This window comes from Pelodiscus sinensis, chromosome 1 (assembly GCF_049634645.1).
Source record: "Pelodiscus sinensis isolate JC-2024 chromosome 1, ASM4963464v1, whole genome shotgun sequence".
Lineage (NCBI taxonomy): Eukaryota > Metazoa > Chordata > Testudines > Trionychidae > Pelodiscus > Pelodiscus sinensis.
This window is the reverse complement of record NC_134711.1, coordinates 187,459-210,123: the sequence shown is the minus strand read 5'-3', so window position 1 is coordinate 210,123 and position 22,665 is coordinate 187,459. Positions and strand designations below refer to the sequence as shown.

Below are 22,665 nucleotides of genomic sequence, written 5' to 3'. Positions count from 1 at the left end.
GGCTGACTCGCCCCCGAGATTCGGGCGGGGACGCGGGTTGCTGGGCCCTTTCCCGCAGGGAGCGAGAGCCGAGTGCGGCCTGAGCCGTTGTGCTCTGCGGCGGGGCGGGTCCGAGGGCAGCGAGCCGCCTCCTGGTACGGAGCTGGGGGAGGGCCGGAGCCCCCGCTGCCCTCCCTGCGGAGCGCCCTGTCCCCCCGCTCTGCCCCCGCCCAGAGCCCCCTCACACTACCCCTCAGACCTCTGAGCCACCTCCACGCCAGCCCCTCCCCCGGCCGTGGCTACGTGGCAGTGCCGGGAGCTGGTGCTGCACGAAGCACTTTCCCTGATTTATTCCCCTTTCCTCAGATGCTCTTTGTGCTGGGAGCGGGGCCAGGAGCCGGCGCCAGAGGGGCGCGTGCCAGGCGGGGGGGCGCTGCTCGGGCAGTGGGGCTGAGGCCGGCGGGTGCTGGGCGTGGCTCTTGCGTGCGGCCCCGGCAGCCGGCTCGGCCGGGGCCACGTTCTTCCCCACCTGGGGCCCTGTTCCCGGCGCGGCCTCGTCCTGCTGGGCTCCCGCCTGCCCAACGCGCGTCACTGGGCCCGGTGGGCTGAATGGAGCTGTGGGGCCCCTCCCCGATGCCCTACCGGCTCTGCCGCCGCCTCCAGTCTCTCGCCCTCCCCCCTGGGTCCAGCCCTCCTGGGGGCGCGGCTCCCTGGCCAAAAAGCCCTTGCTCGGCCCACGGCGCGGCTGCGCCCCCTTGTCCCCATGTTCTCAGGCTCTGCCTGTCCCCGGGGCCCTTGAGAGGGGACGCTGCTCGGCGCGGGGTGGGCCCCAGCGTTCCCGACCCTGCCTGCTTCTGGCTGTTGCAGGCGGGTTTTACAGCCCGGCATCCCAGCGAGCTGGCTTGTCCCGCCGGGGTGGGGCCGCCTGCTCGGCCGGAGCCCCCCCACCCGGCGATGGCCGGATGCCTCGGCAGTGCTGGGCCGGGTGCGAGCCGCGGCCGCGCGCCTCAGCGATCCCCCGGCTCTGGCCGTCGGTCTCCCCGGCCTCGGGCGCCTCGCAGATTTATGCTCTGCGCGCCTGCTGACGCCAGGGCTTCGCGCGCGTGAACTCCGTCGCCCTCCCCCGTCACTGCTCCAGGTGCCGCCATTCGTCATAACCCATCACCCCCACACGAGCCCGGCTGCCAGGCAGCGCCGTCCATCACCGGGGCAGGACTGATGGGCTGAGCCGGCCTCTCCTGGCAGGGCGGGGGTGGAATTGCTTCGCTGAGCCGGGCGACCGGCGCTCGGGTCGGCGCGGGGACGGGGGCTCGTCCGTCCCCAGCCCTGAGCAGGAGGCCGGGTGTGCTCGGCGGGGGGCAGGCTGCTTCCCTGGGCTCGTGGACGCCATGGGACTCCCGCGGCGGCCCCCCAGCGGGAGGATTGCTCCTGGGGGTGTGACTGGGGGCGAGGCAGAGCCAGACTGAGAGGAGCTGCGCCCTGGCCTGCCCTTCTGGCCCCGGCAGAGGCATGTACACGTACCCGGCCCAGCCATGCAGCCTGCCTGGTCGCCATTGCCGGAGACAGGTCGCGGGACTCTGCCTGGTCCTGCTGCTCTTGCTCCCCCCGGGCAGCCAGGCGTGAAAGGCGGAGCTGCCTCCGGCGCGGGGCGGAGGGGAGGCCGCCCTGGAGCCAGAGATGTTCTCTGGCCAGGCAATAGGGCTGCCAGGTGTCCGGGATTGGCTCGGACAGTCCGGATTTGCGGCCTCTGTCCAGTAAAAACCCCAAAATACCGGACATGTCAATTATTTTTTTTCTCAACCAATGTTTCCCGCCGTGTTCAGTATTTCTTGTGAAAGTATCTGGCAGCCCTACAGGCCAGCGGGGTCACTTGCGCCTGTTGCCGTCTGGTGCTCGGGGCCAGGCAGACGCTTCCCCTTCGCTACCGCCCCGGCGCCAGGGGACTCGTGGGAACGTGGCTGCGTGGAGAGGAGCGGTTCTGTCACCACAGGGCGCCCTGCAGCGAGAGCCCCGGCGGGCCTGGCGATGTGCAGGGCCGACCTTTTCCGCTCACTGGTGATCCGAGATCGCCGCTCTGTGACTCAGTTTCCCCCCCCTCTCTCTGCCGTCTCTCTGGCATGGCCTCCTGCGCCCCCAGGTAGCGTTGGCGTCTCTGCCCCCCCGACACCAGAGCGCAGGGGCTAATTCATGCTCAGAGCATTCTCTGCCCACCTGCTCCCCTCAGCGGGCGCTCAGCTGTCTGCTCCTGCAGGGCCTCCACGGTGCCCATCACCGCAGCATCTGGGCTCCTCCCTCCTCCATAGGCAGGTCCCCTGAGCCCTTGGGGGTGCCCTGGGCCCGTTGGCCCTGCTCGCAAGTCCCCGCAGTGGCTGCAGAGACTCGGGTAGGCTCCGTGGGCCGTGGCTCAAACCACCAGGGATTTCTCGCGAGGGGCAGCGCTGACACAGCTGTGCCGGGCTCGGGCGCTTGAAAATCTGCCCTCGGGTGCAGCTTCCTGGCCAGGGAAGCTGAGGGGCCTGGCTCAGTGCAGCGAGATCCAGGCCCTGGCAGACAAGCCGGTCGTCCCAGGGGAGCAGCTGAAGGGGAGGCCTGGGGCTTGTTTCCTTTGACTGAGCCCAGGCTAGAGGGGAAACTGAGACACGGGGCATCCCAGGCCCCCTAATAGGTGATGGAGCCAGACTAGAACCTAGGTCTCCTGCGTCCCAGACTGCCTGTCGGAGGAGAGGGGGGTGCAGCCCCAGAAGACATGTTCCTTGCTGTGGTCTCCTCACCTCAAAGAAGATATTTAGGTGTTAGAAAAGGTTCAGAAAAGGGCAACTAAAATACTGAGGGGTTTGGAACAGATCCCATCTGAGGAGAGGTTAAAGTGACTGGGACTTTTCAGCTTGGAAAAGAGGAGACTGGGGGTCTGTCTACACTACCCCGCTAGTTCGAACTAGGAGGGTAATGTAGGCATACCGCACTTGCAAATGAAGCCCGGGATTTGAATTTCCCGGGCTTCATTTGCATAAGCGGGGAGCCGCCATTTTTAAATCCCCGCTGGTTTGAACCCCGAGCAGCGCGGCTACACGGGGCACGAACTAGGTAGTTCGGACTAGGCTTCCCATTCCGGACTACCGGTACACCTCGTTACACCTTGTTACACCGGCTGGCCTAGTTTTAAAAATGGCGGCTCCCCACTTATGCAAATGAAGTCCGGGAAATTCAAATCCCGGGTTTCATTTGCAAGTGCGGTATGCCTACATTACCCTCCTAGTTCGAACTAGCGGGGTAGTGTAGACATACCCTGAGGGGGGAATATGATCGAGGTCTATAAAATCCTGAGTGGTGTGGAGAGGGTGAATAAAGAAAAGTTCTTCATTAGTTCCCATAATATAACAACTAGAGGACACCAAATGAAATTAATGGGGAGCAGGTTTAAAACTAATAAAAGAAAGTTCTTCTTCACACAGCGTGTAGTCAACCTGTGGAACTCCTTGCCAGAGGAGGCTGTGAAGGCTAGGACTAGAACAGAGTTTAAAGAGAAGCTGGATAATTTCCTGGAGGTTAGGTCCATAAAAGGCTACTAGCCAGGGGATAAAATGGTGTCCCTGGCCTCTGTTTGTCAGAGGCTGGAGAGGGATGGCAGGAGACAAATCGCTTGATCATTGTCTTCGGTCCACCCCCTCTGGGGCACTTGGTGCTGGCCACTGTCGGCAGACAGGATACTGGGCTAGATGGACCCTTGGTCTGACCCAGTCCGGCCATTCTGATGTTCTGATCCCTGGCTCTGGTGAGGCCGAGACCCGGGCAGCTCCATGCCGCAGCAGCCAGCCCCTCCCGCGCCCCAGGCCGCCCCTTGTCTCTTAACCAAGGTGTTTTATCGCCCCCTCCCAGGCATCGAGTGTCCCCGGGGTGCACGGAACCTGCCCGGCCTGGTCCAGGAGGGAGAGCCCTTCAGCGAAGAGGCCACCGTCTTCACCAAGGAGCTGGTGCTGCAGCGCGAGGTAGGGCCCGTTTCCCCCGTCCCCTCCCCCAGGCGTGTGCTGCCTTCGGGCTCTGGCTTGCGAGAGGCGGTGGCCCTGAGGCCGGTGGGCCCAGGTGGGCACGGGACTCGCGCCAGGGCTTGCTGAGCCGCTTGCTGCCTGGGGCATCGCGGTTCTGTGTGGCAGAGCCCTCCTGCCGGTGCCGTGGAGCGTGGTTCGGTGGCGGCGATGGCGCGGCGGGAGCGGGTTGTGGTGTTGTGGCCTCGCTGGCGGCGCAGGGTGAGGGACCATTTCTAGCAGAGGGAGCCAGCGCTGGGATTGGAGGGGCCCTGTCGGCAGCTCCTGGGGCTGTGCCCCCTGCCAACGAGTCACAGCCGTTGGCTGGGCGGGCTCCCAGGCTGGAGGGGCAGACCGGCCCTGCCGCCCCCGCTCCCTTGGTAACCGGCTCCAGGAGCCGCGTCTGCGTTTGGGGTGCGCATGGCCCTGGCGCTCAGGTCTGCGGTGTGGCAGGGTGCTGCTCAGCCGGGTGTTCCCGGCCCCACAGGGCCCCACGCTGGCACTGTGCCTGCCGGGCTGGCCGGGCCGGACGCTTGGCAGAGGGCTGCAAATGCCCGCATGACCCAGGCCGGACGGGCACCTCGAAGGGGGGCAGCACACAGCTCCGTCCGAGGAGCCCGGCCCGGCCGAGCCAGCTCCCTGGTTAAGGTCCCGCTGCGCGCCCGGTGTGGCAGTGTCACATTACCGAATTGGAGGGGAGCAGCCAGATCGCTGCTGCACCTCTAGGTGGGGGTGTTGGCTCCAGAAATGGGTATAAAAGGGAGCCATGTGGGGTACTGAATGGGAGATTATTGTTTGCTGATCCTGTGTACGCTATTTATGTGAGTGTATAATGTCTGTGTGTGTAGATCTGTAATCTGTGTGGAAGCTGAATATTTCTGTGAATGTGGTTAAGCATGGCTATGGACAGGCTGAGTAGCAAAGCCCTGTGGAACAATGACTCTCAATAGGCTATGGACACACCCAAAGAATGGGATTTGTCACCTGAGAGCAGCCAGCAGGGAACACAGAGATTGGCCTCTGACCAGGTGACCTGCTGCATACAGGAAGAGGCCAGGAAGGGGGTATAAAGAGGCCATGCGGTCGATGCCATTTTGTTCTCAGCCCACCCCTTGGCTCACAGCGGCTCGGCGAGACCCAGCCCGGCTCCCCCTGCTCCTGCTGTGCCCCAGGGGCCGGGTGCCAGCACGCTGGCGAGGTCTGGGCATGGCAGGGAGCTGCCCGCTCTTGTGGGCGGCAGGGTGCCCAGCATAGCCCACCTGGGAGAGGGGACTTTGCCTGGGCCTCAGGCCCCTCCTGACCCGGGGGCTTCCGGCCCTGCCTGCCTGCCGGTGAACAGGGCGCCACAGGCGAGTAGATTCAATAGATTGTCGAGTGCTGCTTATGCCCTTCCCCTCGCAGCTGCTCCCGAGCCCTGGGCGAGCCGAACGGTCCGGAGGAGGGGCAGGCTGTGACGGACCGGGCCGTGTCTGGGCACAGCTGAGGGCGCCGCTCAGGGCGAATTGCTCAAATCCGGGGCTCCTTACAGCCCCCAGACTGGTGACCTCTCCAAACAGGCCACACACCAGTCCCACAGAGCGCTTCAGCAGCCTGCCTGAAGCCTCCCGAGCAAAACCCCTCCGACACCCCAGCAATATCCGTGCCCCAGATGGCCCCGGGCCTCATACACCGGTGGGGGGTCCTAACGCCCAATCCCACCTACCCCGAACAAGTTCTGTCCGGTTCCAAGAAACCAGCCACAGATCCCTGGTCAATTTACCCTTTGGACCTTACCCACAAATCACGCTGGGCCAATCCTTTAGCATCTAACAACTAAAGGTTTATTAACACAAGAAAGAAAAGCCTGAGAGTGAGGTTATTAAAGTACAGTACGTTACATGCACCGAATCTCCCAGTTCTCGATGCAGGCTCTAGCAGAGATGTTACAGCTGCTGGTTTAAAAGTTCTTGTTGCGCATCCTACGATCAGGATGGGTTCACAGGTCTTCCGGGCTCTTCAATCCCTGCACTGCTGCCTCTGGGATGAAGTGCTGAGCTGAGAACAAAATGGAGTCCCCCACATGGCCTATTTACACATCCTTCCTGGCCTCTCCTTGGCCGCAGCAGGTCACCTGGCCGTCAGCCTCTCTCTGCTGCAGCTCTTAGGTGTCCGCCCTCCTGCTTTAGGTGTGTCCTTGGCCCATTGAGAGCCATTGTCCCACAGTGCCTCGCTAATTAGCATGTCCATAGGCCGGGCTCCGCCCAATGCTCAACCACATTCAGAGAAATGTTCAGTTTCCACACAGATACAGATTCCTACCTACACACACAGACATTATCCACTCACATCAATAGCGTAGACAGGATCAGCAGACAGTGAGCTTCTATTCAACACCCCACATGGCCCCTTCTATACCATTCTTGGGGCCAACACCCCCACCTATGGGTGCATCAGTGATCTGGCTGCTCCCCTCCAGATCCAGTAACGTGACACAGGCCCCCGCCCTGCTCCGGGGCGGGCGAGGGGGGCTCCAGCCCTTAGCGCGTCGTGGGTGGGGATAGGCGCGGTCGCTCGGAGGCCGGGGCAGGTTGCCGGCCAGGTGTCGCTGTGCGGCGGCCGCGCCTCCCCCTCCGCTGCGCGCTCTGCTCTATTCATTCGTCGCCCTCCCCTCCAAGGGCTCGGAGCGTCAGGCCAGGAATATTCAGGTCTCCGTTTTGCATCCCGGCCCTGTGTTTCGACTCCCACCCGTCCGCGCTGCCTTGGCTTAAGAGCCGCTTATCTCGAGACCTGTCAACCCAATTCCCCTTAACTGCGGCTTACACGCCCGCTGCATGGAGCCAGCCGGCTTCGAGACACTGCTGCCGCCAGCCCTCCGCCGCCACCACGTTACCCTGCGGCCCTGGCTGCGTGTCTCGGGGCCCGGCTCCGCTTGGTGAGTCTCTCCGGCCCGGCACGACCCCCTGCTGTGGCACTGCCGCTTCGGAGGTCGCTGGAACCCACGGTAGAGACGGGCGGCTCCTTCCAGCGAGCTGGCTCCGAGCTGCGCTGCTGTGTAGGGACCGGGGGGCGGGGGGGAGAGCGGAGCTGTGTAGGGACCGGGGGGCGGAGCTGTGTAGGGGCGGGGGAGGGAGAGCGGAGCTGTGTAGGGACCGGGGGGCGGAGCTGTGTAGGGACCGGGGGGGGGGGGGGGGGCGGAGAGCGGAGCTGTGTAGGGACCGGGGGGCGGAGCTGTGTAGGGGCGGGGCGGGAGAGCGAAGCTGTGTAGGGACCGGGGGGCGGAGCTGTGTAGGGCAGGAGGCAGAGGGGAGCCGGTAGAAGCCCCGGGGCAGCCCCCCGGTGTGAGGGGCGGCCTGGCTGGCCTGTGGAACAGCCTCCCAAGGAAAGCGCGTCGCCGGTGGGGCTCGGTCTCCGCAGAGCAGGCAGCGGCAGGCGACGTCCTTGGGGGCCGGGCTCCGCGCCGCCCACGGCTTTACAGCCGCCTAGACGAGGGGGAAGTGGAGGCTGGGGCAGTGGGCCGGGGCGAGGGGACGTTGCAAGCGGGGCCCTTTCCAGAGCGCTGCGCTAGCTCCGCCATGGACGGGCTGGGCTTGGGGCCTGCCTGGGCTCCTCCGAGGGCACTGGAGGGGCTGGGGGCAGGGACTGTGTGACGTGGGGCCCTGGGTCCGCGCTGGCTGGGCAGTCACTGGTTGCTGGGTGAGGCCCTACTGCCCTGTGCTGCTCTGCAGAGACTCTGGGGGGGGAGGGGCTGGCCGGCCAGGCGCTTGGGGGGGGGGATGTGCCAGCCGGGCGCTGGGGGGGCGCACTGGAGGGTGCCAGCTGGGCACTGGGGGGGCGCACTGGGGGGTGCCAGCCGGGCACTGGGGGGCTGCCAGCTGGGCACTGGGGGGGGCACGCTGGGGGGGTGCCAGCCGGGCGCTGGGGGGGGCGCGCAGGGGGGGTGCCAGCCGGGCACTGGGGGGGCGCGCAGGGGGGGTGCCAGCCGGGCACTGGGGGGGCACGCTGGGGGGGTGCCAGCCGGGCACTGGGGGGGCGCGCAGGGGGGGTGCCAGCCGGGCACTGGGGGGGCGCGCAGGGGGGGTGGCAGCCGGGCACTGGGGGGTGCCAGCTGGGCACTGGGGGGGGATGCTGGGGGGGTGCCAGCCAGGCACTGGGGGGGCGCGCTGGGGGGGGCGTGCTGGGGGGTGCCAGCCGGGCGCTGACGGATCCGCGGAGAAGGGAAAGGCCATTTCTCTGGCTGGCTGCAGGCTCTGAGGAGCGCGGCGCGTCTGCAGGGATCTGTCTCCTCGCGTTGCCTCTCCCCGGCTGTAATGTGCTCTCATTAAGGTCTCTTGATATTAAAATTCACTAACTCGTGCAACGGGCCTGACTGGGACTTGTGCGTCGCACCAGCGCGCTGGCTCGCTCGGTGATTCCTGATTTCAGGAGGGGAAAGGCGCCCCCCCCGCGCAGTGATTGCCAAGGTCCCAGGGTTTCTGCTCGCGCCGCGATGGTGCTAAATCCCCTCTCCCCGCCGCGGAGCCCGCACCCTCGAGCCGCCCGGAGTGTGCCCCTGCCGCTCCTCCAGCCCTTTTGTATCACCTGGGCAATGCCCCCGCCATCGTCAGGCCTGCCCCCCTTCGCTCCGGGTTTGGTGCTCCAGGTGCGTGCTGGGCCTTGGCCCCGCCGGAGCCGTCCTGGGTGCCGTGCCGGGCGGCTCTAGCCCCAGCAGGACACTTGGCGGCGCTCGAGCCGGGACTGCGGGCGCCGGGCGCCCGGTTATCGGACGGGGGAGACGCCGGCCCGGCCCTGCCTTCGCACTGCTCCGAGCCCCCTGCTCTGCTCGCTCCGCAGACAGCTCGGCAGGGGGTTCCGCGCCCGGCCGGGGTTCGGCGATTAGCGGCTATGGGGGCGGGGGATTAGCAGGCTGTCACTAACGAGGGGACGTGACGTGTCCCGTATCCCGTATCCACCTTCCCTGGGCACGGGGGTTTCTGCAGCCACCTCTGGGGTGGAACACGGCCCCTGCTCAGGAGCGCGAGGCCACCCCGCGTGACCCCCTGGCGCAGCCGGCCTCAGCAGGCCGGTGGGGGGGAGCAGCGCCCAGCGTGATGGGCCGTGGCCTCGCGTGGGCCCCGGGGCTGCTGCCACGCTCCGAATCCCCAGCCTCATGCGGCCGTTGCTGCGCCGGGAGCTGTGCCCGGGAGGCGCCCACATGCCGCTCCCTTGGGCCTCGGGGATCTCCCCTCCCGCCGGCCCTTCCTGGGTGCAAGTCGCCGCCGTGCTCCTGTGGGGCTGGCAGCAGCAACGGGGCCTGCTACGGGGAGGCCCTAAATCCCACGCAAAGGGCCCTCCAGCCGGAGGGCAGGAGCAGGGGGACATGCCCGGAGCCTCGCCGGGTGCTGGGGCGTCCGGCCTAGTTGTGTCCCGTCCGGGTGGTGCAAGGCCCCGGGGCAGGCAGGGCCGAGCGCACGTGCTGGTTCCTGCTCCACTCTGCCCCGTGGCTCGCGGCTTTCACGGCTAGTTGAGCACAGAGTGGGCTCCGCCCCGGCGAAACCCCACTGGGCCCAGCCCCTGCCCGCCCCGGGCCCTGCCTGCCACGCCTGCGGGGCTGCACAGCCGCTGGCCACGTGCCGGGGGGCCAGCCCGCTCTTACTGCGAGAGCTAGAGGCTGTGCCCCACGCCGGGGCCCTGTGGGGGGCGGGAGCCTGAGATTGGGCGCCGGGGCGGGATTCTCTGCATAGGTCAGGGCGGAGCATCGCTGCCGGGCCAGGGGGCTCGTTCCGGGGGCTGCTGCCAGCGAGCAGCCGGGACCGCAGAGCTGGAGGGCAGGGACAGCTTGGGCAGTGGCGGGGTGGCTCTAGTGGCGGGTAGTTCCCTTGGCCCCCGAGCGCTGCCGAGGGTCGCGTGGGATCCCTCCTCTGGCGCCATCCAGAGCCCTCGACCCTGTTCCAGCCCCGCTTGGCGCAGGCATCCCCCTGCCCCCCGAGGCAGCTGGGATCCACGTGGGCCAGCCCGTGGGCAGGGCAGAGCCTGTGGCCAGGTTGGCTCAGGTGCGTCCGTCCGTCTGTCCGTCTGGCCTTGTGGCCCAGGCCGGGCCCCAGCCAGCCTGCATCCTGCCACTGGGAAACCTTCACCGGGCAGCACGTCCTTAATGACACCCTGCCCCCACGGTGCTGCCGCCTGCGCCCTGCAGACCCCACCCTGGCCGGGCCAGCAGTGCCCTTGGGGGGCCTTGGCAGAGCCCGCAGGGCCAGGGCGAGGGGGCAGGGCTGGGTCCGCCTGGGCTGCCCCGTGCGGCCACCGCTAGCAGCTCCAGGCAGGTTGGGCTCTGCTCCCCGAGCAGCCCCCTAGGCCGGCCCCCTCCCTGCTCCCCCGGCCGCCCCCGGCCCCCTCTCCGCTCCCCCGGCTGCCCCCTCCCCAGCCAGTCGTGGGCCGGGAAGTGATGCCCCGGCTGTGCCCCGCTGGCGCCCTGTGCCCCACAGCCCCCTCCCCCATTAGCCACTGTAAGAAAACAGCCTACTACTGCTGTCGGCTAGCGGAGAGGGACGCGCGCTGCCAGTCTCCCCTCCCCCGCGCTCCTAGCGAGTTATTAATTAATTAAGTGCAAAGCCGCTGTCTCCGCGCGGGGCCCGGCCCGGCCTCTGAAATGCTGCAGCAATCTGCGAGCTGGAGAGGCCCGCCGGCCCCTGGCTGCTGATGGATATGGATTTCTGGGCCGCTTGCCTGCCAGCTGCTGGTGTCAACCGGTAATTTTAGAACGGGGTCAGGGCTGGAGCTGGCGATTGGCTGGAGGGCGGCTCTGGCGCGGACTGAGCACGGAGGCAGCTCCCTCGGCACCGGCACCGCCTGGCCCGGCTCGGCGGGGCTCCGTCCGTCCCTAGGGCCCCGTGAGAGTTCTGCCAGGCCAGCCGCCCTGGGCTCCTCCGCTAAGCGCTGGGGAGCCGTCTGGCTTCAGCAGCAGGGCCCCGGGGGAAGCCGCCCACGAGGCTGCCGGCGCCTGCCAAGGCTGCGGGCGTGGAGGTTAAACCGTGCGACAGGGTGGCCCTGCCGGTGACGCTGGGGCCCCGCAGGACGGGAGCGGTGACCTGCCAGCCCGCCCGCCAGGAGCTGACCGCTAGCCCCCTGCGCCCCAGGACCGCGCCCTCGCCCTCGGGGCCGGGGCCTGGCTGGCGTTGCCCACCCCAGCTGTTGCCGAGCGGCTCGTGGCGCCGTGGGATGGGAGGGGCTTGAGCAGGGACCAGGCTCGGGAGCAGGGACTTGGCCGCCCTGGCATCCCGCTGGTGCAATGGGGCGGGTGGACTCCCTCGGCTGGGGCGGGCCTGGCGCGGACGCTGCGTTCTCCGGCTCAGTCAGGACGTTTGGCCCCTGTGCTCCCTCCCCGCCCCGCCCTCTGTCAGGTCACTCGGCGCTGGCCGGGGTGGGGCCGGGGGGCCCAGGCGCTGTGGTGTGAGCCCGTCTCTGGGGACGGGCGAGGGCGCGGAGAGGGGCCCGGCCGCCCGCCCTAGATCTGACAGGCCGGCCCAAGCGCTGGCTCCCACCGCGTCGCTTTTGTGCGCCCGCACCGGTCGCTTGGGGCAGGGGCCTGGCGGCGGCAGACCCCCGCAGGGCTGCTGCATGTCGGGGCAGCCCAGCCAGCGAGCTCGGTGCCTGCACGCCGCCTGCGCTGGCAGAGTTCTGGAGCGTGGCCGCCCCTCCCCTCCCCTCCCTGCGCTCTCCCGCTCTGTGCGAGTGAGCAGCCTCGTTTCGACAAGGTGCCTGGTTTAATTATGTTAGCGACGCTGCCGGCTTCCCCCCCGGTGCAGGAGATGGTGCGTTTCCGCGGAGCCGGCCGTCCCCAGGATCCCAGCTCGCTTGCCCGGCACCGGCTGCAGCCAGCTCTGGGGAGCAGGGCGCCACCCGGCACGTGTGGCTCCGGGCATCGTCCCAGCCCGGCTCGTGCCACGGGGCGGGCGGGGCCGTAACGCCCAGGGCGTGGGATTGGAGTCTCGTCCGACGTCCCGTGCCGCGAAAGCGACTGGACCCTGCTCACTGCAGCCTTGCCACGTGGCGGGTTGGCTCGGCGTGTGAGTACGGCCCGCTGGCCACGTGCGGCCTGCCTGGAGCAGTAAGGCCCTGGGGCTTGGCACCGAAGGGAGCCGCCCCGGCGAGCGTCTCATTAGCCCTCGTGCTGAGGGTGCTCCGCTTGGCCAGAGCGTCCTGGGCCAAGGCTCTGCCGGTGCCCGCTAGGGATGGGCCTTGCCCGCACCAATGGCATGTCCCTCCGGGCCTGACCTGCTGGGGCCCCGTCGGTGACCCTGCTGTCGGTGCCCACCCCCTGCTCCTCACCTCGCCTCCTCGCTTCTTCCCCCAGCCAGCAACCCCCCCGGGAGCTGTCTCAGGGCTGGGCTGCCTGGCGGGGCAGGGGGGCGAGTCGGGGTGTGGCTGCTCCTCTCGGAGTCTCTGAATCGCAGATGACTCCAGGCCCGCGCCTGGAGCTGTTTGGCTGCTGTCGGATGGGCACCGAGGGGCTCGCGGCGCGGTCTGCAGGGCCCGGCCAGCCCCTCGCCCGGCGGGGTTAATGTCTCGGGGCGAGCGTCCGCTGCTCCGACACCTGGAGAGATTTCTAATGCTGCAAGGGCTGCCTGTCCACCCGGCTCCGCTCTGCTCCGGCGCGCCCAGCCCGGGGTGAGCGGCTGTGTCTCTGCTTGCAGCAGCCGCCGGGCCCGGAGCAGTGAGGGGGGAGGTGCCAGCCACACACTGGTGATCCGGGGGGGCTTTCCGCTTTGACATCCCCGAGAGCTGGCTCCGGGGAGCGGATCCCGCCAGGCGCCAGGGGCTGCCTTCGTGCTGGTTCCTCAGTGCACAGCCGCCCTCCAGCGCTGGTCCCTGCGAGGCGTTTCCCCGGCTGCCTCCCTCCCCGCTTCAGCGCGGCCCGATCCCCTAGCGCAGCTGGGCGCCCCTCCCGCGGCACGGGGCTGTTGATCCCACGTGGGCAGGCGGCCTCGGGCGCAGCACCGGCTCCGCAACCGCCCGGGATCCACACTGTAATCGCCTGTCCCAGAGCAGCCGGCGGCAGCTGCCCTGCGCTCAGCGGCTGGGCGGGACCCGGGGGCTCTGTCCCGTGCCGGCGAGATCCTCGCTGCTCGACCGGGCCCCTCTCTGTGGGGCTGGCAAGGGGGCCGTCCCTCCAGCCTGGCCCTCCCCTGGCAGCACAGCATGGCCCTGCCCGGGCTCAGGATGCCCGGGGCCGATGCAGGCCAGGCTCAGGCTCTGCTGGTCGCTGGCGTGGGCTGGGTGGCACCACGTGTGCTCAGCTGGTGCCTGGAGATGTGCACACGCCTGCTCTGTGTGTAGCGGCACGGCCGTGAGGCTCGGGGAACGGCTCCTGAGGCTCCTCGTGGGCTGGGGCACGACTGGAGCCCCCAGGAGACCGGGGGGGTGGGGCCAGGCGCACGCTGCGGTTTCTGCTGCTCCCATCCACGGCTGACGGGAGTGTCCCGTGTGAAGTCCCCTGGCTGGCTCCGAGATGCTGGGCTGGATGGCCCATTGGCCTGGCCCAGCCGCCCGCGCCAGACATGAGGCAGGTAACTGGGCAGGTGGGCTGTGCGTCCTGGAGAGCACCCAAGCGCTGGCTCGGAGACTGGTCCACAGGAGCCAGCACATGGCCGGGCAAGGAGGAGATGCCAGGGGCTGCCTGCTGGGTGCCTTCCCTTTGGCTGCTGCTGACCAGGGCCCATACGCCAGCACCCGAGTGCCCACAGCTGAGCAGAGCCGCAGGATGGCCCAGGGCTCACGCCCCATCTGTCCCGCCCGGTGTCCCCCTCTGACACTGGCAGCACCGCTGCTTCGGAGGAAGGAACAAGGGCTGTGTGGGAGCAGCTAGAGGCTACTCAGACCCCTGCAAAGTTCCCTTCCCACCCCTGGCAGAGGGTGGCCTCAGGCCTGGAGCTGGAGGCTTTACGTCAGCTCCCTTCCCTGTAGCAGCACAAAACAGGGAAAAGTCCAGTCCCTTTCCGCATCTTGCGAAGTCTCGACCTCGCTGCCGCCCAGTGGCGGTGAGTTCCACCAATTAACAGCCCCTTGCCTAGAAACCTCTTTCTTTTGTTCATTTGGATTTGCTCTTGAATTGAGCCAGGGGGAGCACACGCGCCAGGGCCTCTGTCTCTGTCCCCTCGTTATTCGATCCTCATTCCAGCCATCGGGTCTCGCGTGTCCTCACCACAGCGGCCCTTCCTCCGGCATTCCCAGCTCCCGGTGGCCAGCGCTTCAGTGTGACTGGCTGCGGCGTGGTGAGGCCCAAAGATGGAGAGGTCCCTGGCTGATTTCACAGTGCTTTGTAGCTCCCGACAGGCGCCCTGCTGCCTGTGCCGTGCAGCCCGGAGAGCCGATGGCACGAGCTAGACGCCCGGAGAGCCTTGGAGATCCGCCCGAGCCCAGCTCCTGAGAGTCCAGGGCACAGAAGGATCCCGTCTCCCGATGGCTCCGTGACGAGATCTTTGCACAGTCATGGGAGACGGGCGACATCCCGGGAGACGGGAAAAGGCAAATCTAGGGAAATAAGAACAACCCAGGACACTCCAGACCACTCAGCTTCACTTCTGTGCCAGGAAATAGGATGGAACAAACCATTAGAGAATCCGTCTGCAATCTCCTAGGAGAGACACGGTGCTAGGTGACGGCCGCGGGGATTTGTAAAGAACCAATGGGAGAGCTTTCTTCCGTAGGACAGCCAGTCTGTGGGTTAGGGGGAAGCGGTGGACGTGGGATACTTAGACTTTAGTAAGGCGTTTGATTCGGTCTCACATGACCGTCTTATCAATAGACGAGGGAAATACAGCCTAGGTGGGGCTACTGTCAGGTGGGTGCAGAACTGGCTGGAGAACCGCTCTGAGAGTGGTTAACGGTTCGCAGCCGAGCTGAAGGGCAGAAGGAGGCGGGTTCCGCAGGGGTCTGTTCTGGGACCGGTCCTGTTCAATATCTTCATCGGTGATTTAGCTGATGGCAGAGAGAGGACGCTTGTTAAGTCTGCAGAGGATCCCAAGCTGGGAGGGTTGCGAGGGTTGGAGGGTGGGTCAGGATTCAAACTGATCTGGACACGCTGGAGAAACGGTCGCAGGTAAATAGGGTGAAATTCAATCAGGACAAATGCAAATCCATTTCTCACACATGACATGGGAACTGGCTACTTAGGAAGGAGCGCTGCGGAAAGGGATCTCGGGGAGCACCCTGCGTGAATACAGAACTGGTATCCGCATCTCTGGCCAGGTGCAGATACCCGCCGTGATCTGCAGTGGCCAGGTTCTAGATACAAAACTTGGATTCTCATCCGTATCTGCAGAAACGAACCACGGATGCCCAGCGCCGGACCTGTGGATATAAAGCGGATATTCTGTGATTCTATTCAGAGATTTGCAGGGTGCTATCTGAGGGTCAGAGTGGACCACAGTCTGAACATGAGTCAACTGTGTTGCAAACAAAGCAAACATGACCTGGCTGCATAACAGGAGTGTTGTGAGCAAGACACGAGGAGTCGTTCTTCCGCTCTGCCCTGCTCTGCTCCGCGCTGCGCTGATCAGGCCTCAGTTGGAGTCTTGTGTCCAGTTCTGGGCACCGCATTGCAGGAAAGATGGGGAGAAATTGGAGAGGGTCCAGAGAAGAGCAACAAGAATGAGGAAGGGTCTAGAGAACAGGAGCTAGGAGGGAGGCTGAAGGAATTGGGCTTGTTTTGATTGGAAAAGAGAAGACAGAGGGGACGTGACGGCGGTTTTCAAGTCCCTAAAAGGGTGTCACGAGGAGGAGGGAGAGAAATGATTCTCCGTGGCCTCTGAGGTCAGGACAAGCAGCAATGGGCTGAAACTGCAGCCAGGGAGGTTGAGGTTGGACGTTCGGGAAAACTTCCTGCCTGTCAGGGCGGTTACGCACTGGAATACATTGCCTGGGGAGGTTGTGGATTCCCATTAGGAAGCCGATCGCTCACTCTCCCTGTAGCCCCGTGACAGCAGAGTTGGCTGGTGCCTCAAGGCGTGGAGCTGTGAGACGTGTCCAAGGTCACCCAGCCAGTCGGTGGCAGAGCCCGGGACTGAATGGCGCTTTCCTAGGCTGGTAGTTGGCCCCGCTGCCCAAAGCCGCAGCTACCCCAGCCCGGTCTGCAGAGGAGCAAAGAGAACTTGGCCAGCAAGGCCGACTAGCCCCGAAGGGAATGCGGGGGGAGAGCTGACCGCCCCCCGTTCCAGCCCCTTGTGGAGGGGCAGGATTTACCGGCCACGTCTGCGAAGGTTTGGAGTAAAACGGCCCCAGCGGGATTAGGAGCCTGCCCTCGTCCCTAGCGTCATGGCCAGGCGCTCTTGGGACTGCCCACCTGCCTTGGGCTTCCGCTCCTCTCGCCACCGAGGCAGCAGAGGGCCCGGCTGCAGCGCGCTGGGCTGGGGGTCACGGCTCTCTGGGAGGGTCAGGGTTCTGGCCCGGGCTGGCCACCCTGCACACGTGGCAGCGTGCTGTTGACAGCGGGGGCTGGGCTGCAAGACGGTCGAGGGCGTGCGCGCGCGTGTGTGTGTGTGTTTGCATGCTCGGAGAGCCAAGCGCCCGTCTTGCACGGGGGCCGGTCCGTCCGCCAGCTCATGCTCCAAGACCTCGTTGTTCCTCCCCCCATTCCCGCCGTGCCACCGGTGGGAGCGTCCACGAGAAATCCTAGCGGCTGATGCCAATGGGCAGTGTCACCCCGGCCCCTTGACTGCTCCCGGGGCCGGAGCGGTGTTGAGAGCGGCCGACGCTGGGGCCCGTCGGAGCAGTTACTTCTGAGCGGGCGCTGTCTGCGCTCCTGGCCGCGCCTGCTCCGGGGCTGGGCCCTGCTCGAGCAAAGCCACGGGGGTGTCGCCTGCTGGGCCCACCGAGGGGAAGAGCAGAGCCCAGGTGGGAAACGGGAAACCAAATACCTTCTCGTCCTCGTCTGGCAGGAGGGGGAGGGTGTATTTTTAAAACGCTGTCTCTGCCTGGCTGCTGACTCACCAGCCAGGTGGAGCGAGCAGGCCTGTGACTAACCCAGCGCTGGCTAATTTGGGGGAGGGAATCACGTTCCGGCTGACAACAGCCCTGGGCGGTGCGTCGGGCTGGAAGAAGGGAAGTGGCTTGTGGTTTTCTGGTGGTGCCGCACTCCCGGAATCGGGTCTCTGCTAATCCGCGTGTGCGCCGTGCCTCACCACCAGCGCACACCCGCACTCGCCCCGTGCCCTGGCAGTGCTGAGCTGTCACCGCGCTGTGCACCAGGGCCGCCCACAGCCCCGCCCGCCCTGTGGGAACGGGGGGCAACCGGGAGCCAGGCACACGTCCGCACCAGTGTACGTTGCACCCAGGTGTGCATCTGGGCCTAAAAGCTGACGGCAACATTTAATCAGTCAAGTGTGAGGTGCAGGAGTGTAGGTCTTCGAACTCCACCGCGAGTGGTGGGTGGCCCCCCCTTCTGGTGAATGCGTGCACAGCCGTGTACTCAGGTTGCATCTTCTGCGGGAAACGGGAAAACTACGACAGGAGGAATCACCTTTTTCATACCATCCTAGAACCCCAGGGCTGCAGAGCCCTCCGGAGGCATCGCGTCAGCCCCTGCCCAGAGCAGGACCAGCCCAACTCACTCATCCCAGCCAGGGCTCTGCCCAGCCCGGACTTAAACACCCCTAGGGATGGAGATCCCACCCCCTCCCCAGGGAGCCCAGCCCAGCGCTTCCCACCCGCCTAGGGAAAGAGTTTTTCCTAATCTCCAACCTAGACCCCCCCCACTGCAACTTGAGCCCATTGCTCCTCGTTCTGCCCCCACTGAGAACAGCCTCTCGCCAGCCTCCTTGGATCCCCCCTTCAGGGAGTTGCCGGCTGCTCTCAAACCCCCCCTCACTCTGCTCTTCGCAGACTGAACAAGCCCAAATCCCTCAGCCTCTCCTCTAGGTCATGTGCTCCAGCCCCCCAATCATTTTGGTCGCCCTTCCCTGGCCCCTCTCCAATGCGTCCACATCCCTTCTGTAGTGGGGGGCCCAGAACTGGACACAATGCTCCAGATGTGGCCTCCCCGAGTAAAGGGGACTAATCGCTTCTCTGGGTCTGCTGGCAACGCTCCTCCTAATGCAGCCCAAGACGCCGTTGGCCTTTTTTCATTAAATCTGTCTTAAACTGCGCGCATCCCTGGTGTCCCTCATTGTAACCCTAGGACACCTCTTCAAAGTCTAAGAACCCGGCGGGGAGGGATACAGGAAACCCCGCCAGGCGGCCTGCCACAAGGCTGCTGTGCCCGGAAACGCGTGCAAATCTGCACACACGTCCGCAGCAACAGCCTGAAGTATGCGCAGCCGGAGGAACGATGAACGCAACGCCCGGGCGGGTCCGTGTGGAGCTTCTCGGAGCCCCCCATAGCGCCGCGCGCTGGGCACCCGCCGGCTCCGTGGTGAAACGACTCCGAACGGAGCCCGAGTCCTGACTGCCGCCCGTGGGCTCCCCCTCAGCCTGTGCCCGCCGGCCTGGAGCTGGCGGGGAGGCCTGGTTAGAGGGCAGAAGTGACCGAAGCCATGGGCAGGCGCCTGGCGTCCTGCTGCCTCCCGTCAGTCGCACTGGGAGGGCAGCCGGCACGTTGGAAGGCCGCCAGGGGCCGATGGTCACCTGAGCCCCAGGGTCTCGCCCGCGGCTGCCTGCGGCGCAGGGATCGTCTCTCCATGTGCAAGGCCTGGTTTGGCTCCCGAAAGGCGCTGGCTCCCCAACCGCCTGCTTGACTCCCCCCGCGGCCGCCTGTCCGGCAGCGCCACCAGCGCTGAGAGATTCTGCCAGCTGAGGGCAGGCCTTGCCCGCGTCTGGGCCCGCAGGGCAGCAGAGCTGGCCACAGGGGAGCGGCAAGGAGGCAGCGACGAGCACGGCCGCTGGGGACCCAGCCTGGGAGCCTGTCGGAGTCCGGCCGCCCCAGTGGAGACCCCCAGCTGCCCTGCTGCCCTGGCGCGAGCCCAGCCCTGGGGCACAAGGAGCGGGAGGCAGGGCTTGGCTAGACCCATGGTTCTCAACCAGGGCCCCTTGGAGAGCCACAAGCAGACCCGGTCCCAGCCATGCTGGGGCCCAGGGCAGAGGGCTGAAGCCCCACGGCCCTCCCCCGGGGCCAGGCTGCAGGCCGCGGAGGTGCCAGTTGGCAGGCCCCCCGTCTAGCCGAGCCCTGCCCTGCAGGCAGGTGAACAGCCCCGATTGCTCTGCCCTTCCTCACCGTGCCTGCGACCGGGAGCTGCCCATCGGCTGGGGGCTGTGCGGTGCAGCGCGAAGGCAGGTGAACAGCCCCGATTGCTCTGCCCTTCCTCACCGTGCCTGCGACCGGGAGCTGCCCGTCGGCTGGGGGCCATGCGGTGCAGCGCGAAGGCAGGGGAACAGCCCCGATTGCTCTGCCCTTCCTCACCGTGCCTGCGACCGGGAGCTGCCCGTCGGCTGGGGGCCATGCGGTGCAGCGTGAAGGCAGGGAACAGCCCCGATTGCTCTGCCCTTCCTCACCGTGCCTGCGACCGGGAGCTGCCCGTCGGCTGGGGGCCATGCGGTGCAGCGCGAAGGCAGGGGCCGGGGGCCTGGATCCTGGCTCTTATGGAAGCTCCCCCGCCGCCGTGCCCGTTGGCCCTGCTCCGGCGTCTCCCCCTGGACGCCTGCCCGGCTCTGCCAGGAATCGCTGCCTCTTGGGGATTCCTTCTGCAGTAGCTGCTGATTCCCAAGGCCTGGCCCCCGGCGCCCCAAACCCGCAGGGGGCCGCCCTGGCGTCTCCGCAGAAGCCTTCTCGAAGGCCAAGCCCAACACCTGCCAGAAACCAGTGGCCAAGCCTGTGCCCGGGCTGGCCCGCGCCGCCCCTCCGTTCGTCTGGCTACCGGCGCTCGCCGGGCGGCTGGCTGAGCAGCCGCGCTCGGCAGCCCCCACACAAGCTGCCTCCTGTAACCTTAATTATTATTGAGCGATATTCAGGGAGCAAAGTTTGGCAGAGTTCCGGGGAGCGGGAGGCGAGCGGTCCCTGCTCTCGGGTGCCTCTAGCGCTCTCCCGCAGCTGTCCTCGCGGGCTGCTGCTCGCCCCCGGCCCCGCACTCAGCCTGCCGCGCTCTACCGCAGCGCCCGAGAGAGAGGCGCCCTCGCCCCCCGACTCGCTTCCTCTAGAAGCAGGAACATCCTTTGCTTTGGTGTTTGAATTGAAACCCCAGATGGAAAGGGAGCGCTTAACTAAAACCACCGTGAGCCCCCCCTTCTGTCTGCTGCCGTGGGAGGGGTTTGGAGGGGCTCCCCCCGGCCCTGCAGGAGTGGGAGGGCGGAGGCGAGACGGGGGGGAGCAGGAAGCGCCCGGAGCACAGCCCTGGTTCGGAGCTGAAGCAGAAATGAGATGGGAGCGGTGCGGCGCTTTCATTAGCCGAGCCGGCCGGGAGGATACACTCAGACATATGTTTTGACAGAAGCGCTCCCGGTTTCCACGAAATAAATAAATAACTCGGCTAAATTAAATGTACAGGATCCCGGCGGGGCCCTTCCCCCGCTTCCCGGGCCGGCGCTGCCTGCATCCGCGGGGTCGGAGCGCTGGGCTCGGCGGGGGCTCTCCCGGGGGGCTACAGGAGGGCAGGGTGCCGCCAGCCCTCCCCAGGCCTGTAGCCTGGGAATCAGACCCTGGGACTCGGCCGCCTGTGCGGGGCTGCCGCAGCCCCGCCACCGAGCCTCCCCCCCCAGGCAGAAAAGCTGCAGCCAGCGGCTTATTTCCGCAGCCAGCGCCGGGCATCCGTGTGCTGGGCCTGCTGGCATCTCGACGCAGGGGCCCAACCCTCTCGCCCCAGGGCACAGCAGGCGGCTTTTCCTGCACTCGTTCCCTCCTGCAGCCAGGGCTCCCCCCCGAGATAGCCCCAAGCCCCCCGGTCAGGGCTGCCTCCAGCCCTCTCGCTCCCCGCGGGGGCAGGAGGGGGGCAGGGCTGCAGGGTGATTTGGGGTTCAGCGCCTGGCGCTGGCATCTTGGCAGAGGCTGGCCGTGGGCCAGGGATGCCGGAACCCACTGGGGACAGCCCGCCGTGACACCATGTCCCTTGTTGGCTCCTGGCTGGGCCCCCCTCCCTGCAGCATCCCAGGATGCCAGGGAGGGGGCTGGTTTAACGGTCTCTGGGCTTGGAGCCGCACCAGTGCTTATGCTCCCTGCCCCGGCACTGGGGATGGTGGTCGGAGGGGGCTCCGAGGGCCCCTCCTCGCGGCTGCCGGCCTCCCCGGCAAGCAACCGCCTCGGAGTGTTTGGTGAGCGACGGCCCCGCAGACAGGGCCTGGCTCTGGCTGGCCGGTCGCCACAACCACCCAGCTAAGCAGGAGGGCACCGTGTCGGCCCTGGCGCCCCCCGGAACCCACTGGCGAGGGCTCCGGCCATGCACAGCGCCCGCTCTCCTGCAATGGCAAATTCACACTTCACAGCAGGGAGGCTTGTACGTCCCGGCCTCCTCGGGGCCTGGCTGGGGGATTGGCCCATCCTGCCCCCTGTGACCGCCCGAGGGTTCAGGCCTTTCCAGCCCGGGAGGGTCACGCCAGGCTGGCAGGGGCCCCTGGGGAAAGAATGGTGCATTCAGCTGCAGCTCCGGCCGGCCTGCACACGCGGCATGGGCTGGCACGGAGTGCCCGGGGCACTGGCCCATCGCCGTGAGAACGGGGGGTCTCGCCATGACCCTCGGCTGACACAGACAGGCGCTTGACTAGCCCCCCGTAGGGCCGCAGGGGAAATTCCATCCGGGGCCCGTCTCCCGGCGACCATCTCCCGGCGCGGGGCGGGGTGAAATCCCCGTGTGCCTGGAGGGCCTAGCGCCCGAGCAGGCCGGGGGGGAAGGGGCCAATGCCGTCCCTCCCCGAGCTAATGGGCTTCGTCCCGCAGCGCCCCTTCCAGCTCGCTCGCCTCCCCGCCGCGCGGCCAATGGCCCTTCCCCGGGCCAGTGCCGCTCAGAACGGTTTCTCTGCTGGCCGAGTCCATCGAGGCGCAGCTCCGGCGCTAATGGCCCCTCACAATGCCTGCTTGCTCTGCCTTCTGCTGAGGGGGTCGCCCCACTGTCAGCCGGGCCATCACCCCCCCGCCTCCCTGCCGTCAGCTGCCCCCCCCGCCGTCAGCCAGGCTGCCCCTCCCGGTACCCCTGTCAGCCCCCTCCCCCCCACCATCAGCCAGGCTGCCCCCCCGTATCCCTGTCAGTTGGGCACCCCCGCTCCCCTGGTGCCCTGCCATCCGCCAGGCTGCCACCCAGGTCCCGTCAGCTAGGTCCCCCCTCCCCCCGCCTTCCTTGCGGACTTTCTCCTCAGCCCCTCAGGGCGCGGGACGGAGGGAGGGAGGCCCCTGCCAGCCCTGCCCCCGCTTGGCCTTTTCCTCACTTCCCAGCCTAGCGCCGATGGGCCTGGGCCTTTCAGCATGCGCCTGAGAGCCCCGCCGGGCGTCTCCAGCCTCCGGCCCCAGCGCCCCGCTCGGCCAGCGGGCCCCCAGCCAGGGCGCCAGCCCTCCGGGCACCCGGCGCTCGCTGAGCGGGAATGGCGAGAGCGTTCAGAGCTGGCAGCGGGACGGCCGGGAATCCTGAGCAAGCGTTAATCGCAGCCCTCCCCGGGCGGGGGCTGGGTTCGCGCTTGCTGGGGCGCTTTGATGAGGCTGCATTTATTTCTCGCCCTCCCCCTTCCCGTGCACCTGCTCCGGCCCTGCACCAGCTGGGAAGCCCCTGGCTTTGCGGGCGCTCACAATGGGGTTTATTTA

The 22,665-nt window shown here is 67.0% G+C and overlaps 1 protein-coding gene across 1 annotated transcript in view; it reads left to right on the top strand.

The window, feature by feature from the left end:
* Positions 1-22,665, top strand: part of SND1 (staphylococcal nuclease and tudor domain containing 1) — a 314,287-nt gene that overhangs the window by 255,923 nt on the left and 35,699 nt on the right. The window contains exon 16 of the mRNA XM_075924108.1: positions 3,856-3,965. Coding sequence (XP_075780223.1) covers positions 3,856-3,965 — 110 coding nt within the window. The remainder of the gene's footprint in view (positions 1-3,855; positions 3,966-22,665) is intronic.